The sequence below is a fragment of the Anarrhichthys ocellatus genome, unplaced genomic scaffold, assembly GCF_004355925.1.
Source record: "Anarrhichthys ocellatus isolate YVR2014 unplaced genomic scaffold, GSC_Weel_1.0 scaffold3901, whole genome shotgun sequence".
Taxonomy (NCBI): domain Eukaryota; kingdom Metazoa; phylum Chordata; class Actinopteri; order Perciformes; family Anarhichadidae; genus Anarrhichthys; species Anarrhichthys ocellatus.
The window spans coordinates 1-5,018 of record NW_022283875.1 but is presented as its reverse complement, the minus strand read 5'-3'; the positions used below and the strand labels follow the sequence as shown (position 1 = coordinate 5,018).

Genomic DNA, 5,018 nt, shown 5'->3' with positions numbered 1-5,018 from the left:
AGTCTGTAGTTTCTTGCCGGTGTGGATACTTCAGTCTGTAGTTTCTTACCGGTGTGGATACTTCAGTCTGTAGTTTCTTACCGGTGTGAATACTTCAGTCAGTAGTTTCTTATCAGCGTGAATACTTCAGTCAGTAGTTTCTTACCAGTGTGGATCCTGCGGTGCTCGGTCAGGTGACAGGAGATGGAGAACCCTTTTCCACACTCCAGACAGACGTACGGTCGTTCTCCTGTATGAGTCCTCATGTGTTTCTGCAGGTCTCCTCCGGACGGCCATCCTTTACCGCACACCGTGCACACGTACGGTCGCTCCCCGGTGTGGCGGCGCACATGCACGTTGAGTCCGGCGAGCGCGGTGAAGTCCTTAGGGCAGTATGGGCAGCGGTAGGGCCGCTCTCCGGTGTGGGTCCTCAGGTGGCCCTCCAGACCGTCGCGGGTCTTGAACCGCTTGCCGCACTGCGGGCACAGGAAGCGGCTCTCGGTGGTGTGGCTCGCCCGGTGGGACTGGAGGCCGGTCAGGGAGCCATACGTCTTGCTGCACTGGTCGCACTGGTACGAGCGGAAAGTGTGCGTGCGCTGGTGGATACGGAGCTGGGTCACTCCTAGGGGGAGCATGAGAGGTTAACAGTGAGGTCTGCAGACTGGAGGAGATCTACCTAAAATCTACCGGAGATCCACCTGAGATCCACCTGAGATCCACCGGAGATCCACCTGATATCCACTTGATATCCACTTGATATCCACTTGATATCCACCTGAGATTTACCTGATATCCACCTGAGAAACTCTGGTCACAGAACACCTGTATGAGAGCTACCTGAGTTACCTGAGAAGCTCTGCTCACAGACCTGCCTGAGATCTACCCGAGATCTACCCGAGATCTACCCGAGATCTTCCTGAAATCTACCTGAGATCTACCTGAGTTACCTGAGAAGCTCTGCTCACAGAAGCGACAGTTGTAGCAGGGCTCGGCTCCCTCCACAGAGTGGGTCTGCAGGTGTCTTAGCAGCCGAGTCTGAGAGCTGAAGGTCTGGTCGCACACCGTACATGTGAGGTCCGGCAGCCGGTGCTGCAGCCGGTGGGCATCTCTCTTTTTGGCCGACTCGAACACCTTGTCGCAGCGGCTGCAGGTGAAGCCGCCTCGGTCCAGGTGCGTCTGCTTGTGATTGGTCAGACTGGAAAGGTGGTGGAACTCCTTGTCACACTGGCCGCACTGGTAGACGGGTCGGGCCCGGTGGCTGCGCTGGTGAGAGAGAAGCTCGGCTTTGGTTCTGAAGGTGGCGTTGCACTGGAAACAGGAGTGGGTCCTGGAGGGGCGTGGAGCCAGGGGGCGGGGCTCCGGGGGTCGGGGCTCTACCTCAGGTAAACTCTGCAGGTTCACAGCTCTAGTCGACGACAAGGTCGACCCGCAGGACTTATTGGTACGCAGGTGACGGATCACCTGGAGAGAGAGAGCCTGATGAGCTGACTGGACAGCTGGTCCAAGTACTGTCACTACTGATAGTAATACTGCTACTACGACTACCAATACCAGTTACTGCTGTAACTACTCCTGCTATGACTACTACTATGACTACTAATACTGTCACTACTAATACTACAATTACGACTACTAATACTACTGTTACTACTACTAATACTGCTGTTACTACTACTACTACTAATACTACTGTTACTACTACTACTACTACTACTAATACTACTGTTACTACTACTACTAATACTACTAATACTACTACTACTGCTGCTGTTACTACTACTACTACTACTGCTGCTGTTACTACTACTACTACTACTGCTGCTGTTACTACTACTACTACTACTAATACTACTACGACTACTACTAATACTGCTGTTACTACTACGACTACTACTAATACTGCTGTTACTACTACGACTACTACTACTACTGTTACTACTACTACGACTACTAATACTACTGCTATTGTACACACTCACCTGAGATCGGTAGATGAAACATTTTCCACACTGAGGACATTTGTGAGCGACCCGCTGAGAATTGTGGGAAATGCTGTACAGAGCATTAGCAGTGACCTCAGAGCAGCCTTGCTCTGATTGGTCCACAAAGTCTCCAGATGAGTCATCCAACCTATCCGGAAACAAGGTGATCAATACGGGAATCTCTCCATGGATCAATCTACTGATCACACATCGCTTCACCTGTCCTCCACAATCACAGGTGTGACCGCATATTCGTCGCCGTCCACCGCTGAGCTCTGATTGGACGCCTCCTGCTCCACCGGACCAATCACAGTCTCCTCCTCCACCTCCTGTTCTTCTTCTTGGTCCTCCATCATCACCTCCACCTCCTCCTTCACCCGCTCCACGTCAGGCGGAGGATCTGATTGGATCTCGCTGAGAGGAGGCTCAGGATTGGTTGGTTTGGTGAGAAGGGGGTGTGTCCAGGCGGAGAGGAGGAGCTTCTCTGTGTCGTCACCCACTGAGGGAAAAAAGAAACAGGTGAAGAAGAAGGAGAAGAGGAAGAAGAGAAGGAAGAAAAATAAGAAGAAGAGGATGAAGAAGGTGAGAAAAAAGAATAAAAAAATAACTACAAAGTGATGTCATACCCGTGGTGGTGGCACGACCCAGTCGACAGCTCTGATTGGTCAGCAGCTCCCTCAGCTCGTCGCAGTCCGCCTCCTGCAAACAGTCCTCCAGACCACCGGCGGCAGTGTCGAGCCAGCACGCCGCCTGGAACGCACCAATCAAACACAACAACAACCTTCAGTATCCAAGTAGCCGATAGCACGAGGGCACTAGTTAGCGTTAACTGTTAGCAGCCTAGGGGAACTGAGGACCTGTTTGAAGTCAGGCACAGGAAACAGCTGGTCGATCCTGGACAGGAAGTCAGAGATGAGAGACTGGAGGGCGGAGTCAAAGTCGTGGTGGAACACCTCCTGCAGGAGGCGGAGTCTATCCTCTGGACTCTGAGTCACCAGAGAGGAGCACAGTTCATCCACCTGGTGGTCAGACTGAGAAGACACATCTGATTTATTGATCATCAATAATAATCAGAAACACTCCATATCCCACAATACACTGCTCCTCTCTATCCCACGATACACTGCTCCTACAAGGAGAAGTAGAAGTTGAAGAAGAAGCAGAGTCCTCCCGTCTCACCGTTGTCTTGTAGACATCGTGTTGTCCCGTAGGATCACAGAGGGCCACCTGTAGATCAGAGAGGGTTAATAAATAACTGATCATGTTGATTGGTAACTGAGGTGTCTCTCTCACTGAAGCTCCTCCCACTCTCACCTTGGCCCTGAGAGCCAGCAGCAACAGGCTCTTCTGTCTGTCCGTCAGCAACTGTGGGACCGCCTCTGTCACCAGGGAAACAAAGTCCTCCAGCATCCCATAATGACTCACACTCTGACGCTGAGCAACCTGCCACATGGCCGCCGTCAGCAGGCGGAGAGGAGGGAGGAGGAGGCGCAGGGAGGAGAGGGGGGGAGGAGAGGCTGAGGAGAGAGGAGAGGAGAGGAAGAGCACATTAAAGATGAACTTCATTCTGGTTTACTGAGACACCTGAACGCAACACATATTAGTGGCTTTAGAGGTAAAACATCTCATTCATCACCATGTTTAAGATGGTTTACCTCTGAAAAAAATACATTTTAATTCATTGGTTTAAATGTGAACCAGACTCCGTTCAGAAAACTGTGACTTTAAGGCTCCTGGTTATCAGCAGTTCACTAGAATAACTACTAGTATCACTAATAAGATGGTTTGCTTGGTTATCGGTGACATAGAAATACTTAATAAAACTAGAAGATATTTTCTAAATATATTTATATTAAATATATTTAAACCCCCAACAGTTTGTACTTTTTTATTTTAGTGCCAGTAAAACACGTTAAACTGGTGCTAGCTCAGAGACGTTAGCTAGCTGCTAAAACCACCTAACATCGCTCCTTTAACTACAATAACATGAACATATATTTATAATATAACATGTTCACACATGCCAAATCGTAATGTAACTATAGCAGAGTTATAATAGCTCATAATATATTCTATATTAAATTCAGCAGCCAAAGTAAACTACAAATGTTCGTTTTTTTACATGGAGTCCAGTCCAATAACAACATCAGTTGAGCTAGCTAATGTTTGCTTCTTAGTTATCGAAACAAATGAGACATCATATATATAAAAATGATCATAATACAGTTAATCTATTAATAAGCATCGTCAGCACGTACCCATTCTTCTTCTACGGTGTCTTGTTTTCTTTTCCTACACACGAATAAGAGAATAGCTTGGGAAGCTAACAGCTAGCTGCTGTTTACAGGCTGCTACCGGAAGTTAAAACGCTACTACACTAAACGTTTCCGGTTGAGCCAAAGTTTATTTTAATTGTTTTTATTTATATTTTATTTGTATTGAATACAGATTAAAGAACATATAAACGTTATCAAGATAAATTATAAATAAATAAACCAAGGGATATTTGTATATAAGTATGACGAGGTTAAAGGTCACGATGTGCCTTCAAGAGAAGAAGTTTAATTTATTCATATTATTTATATATAAGCTGCAAACTATATCACATATCATATTTAACTTCACAAAAAGGTATTCAAACTCTAAATAACTCACTAAATATGTACTAATACTACACTTATGGAGTATTTTCTACTACTTGCTGAATTAGGAAATACTTTGTTTTATAAACACATGAATATAAATTATTAAAGTAATTAAAAGAAGAAGAGTTTCTAATGAATCAATATTAATAAATAATAATATTAATATCTTTAGTGCAGATGATAAAGTGACCAGCAGGGGGAGCTGTGGTCACACACACACACACACACTGTCAGACAGGAAGTGTCTCTGTAGACGACTGTTAGCCTCCATTAATGTTTTATTCTCCTCCTTTTCTTCTTAATCCTCTTCTCCTCCTCTTCTTCAAACTAACTGTGACAAACACTGGCTACATGAAGCTAACGTTAGCTAGTTTCAACTAACTCTGACAAACACTGGCTACATGAAGCTAAC

The 5,018-nt window shown here is 46.2% G+C and overlaps 1 protein-coding gene across 1 annotated transcript; it reads right to left on the bottom strand.

Moving 5' to 3' along the window:
- Positions 1–6: 6 nt before the first annotated feature.
- On the bottom strand, positions 7–5,012 carry LOC116379212 (zinc finger protein 436-like). Its single transcript, XM_031841152.1, has 9 exons — positions 4,220–5,012; positions 3,276–3,478; positions 3,141–3,188; positions 2,819–2,992; positions 2,588–2,711; positions 2,181–2,460; positions 1,959–2,109; positions 927–1,440; positions 7–601 (listed from the first exon to the last, which is right to left on the bottom strand). Exons 1-9 carry the CDS (start codon positions 4,221–4,223, stop codon positions 99–101), a joined length of 2,001 nt encoding a protein of 666 aa, XP_031697012.1. The 5' UTR covers positions 4,224–5,012; the 3' UTR covers positions 7–98.
- Between the last annotated feature and the right edge of the window lie 6 nt (positions 5,013–5,018).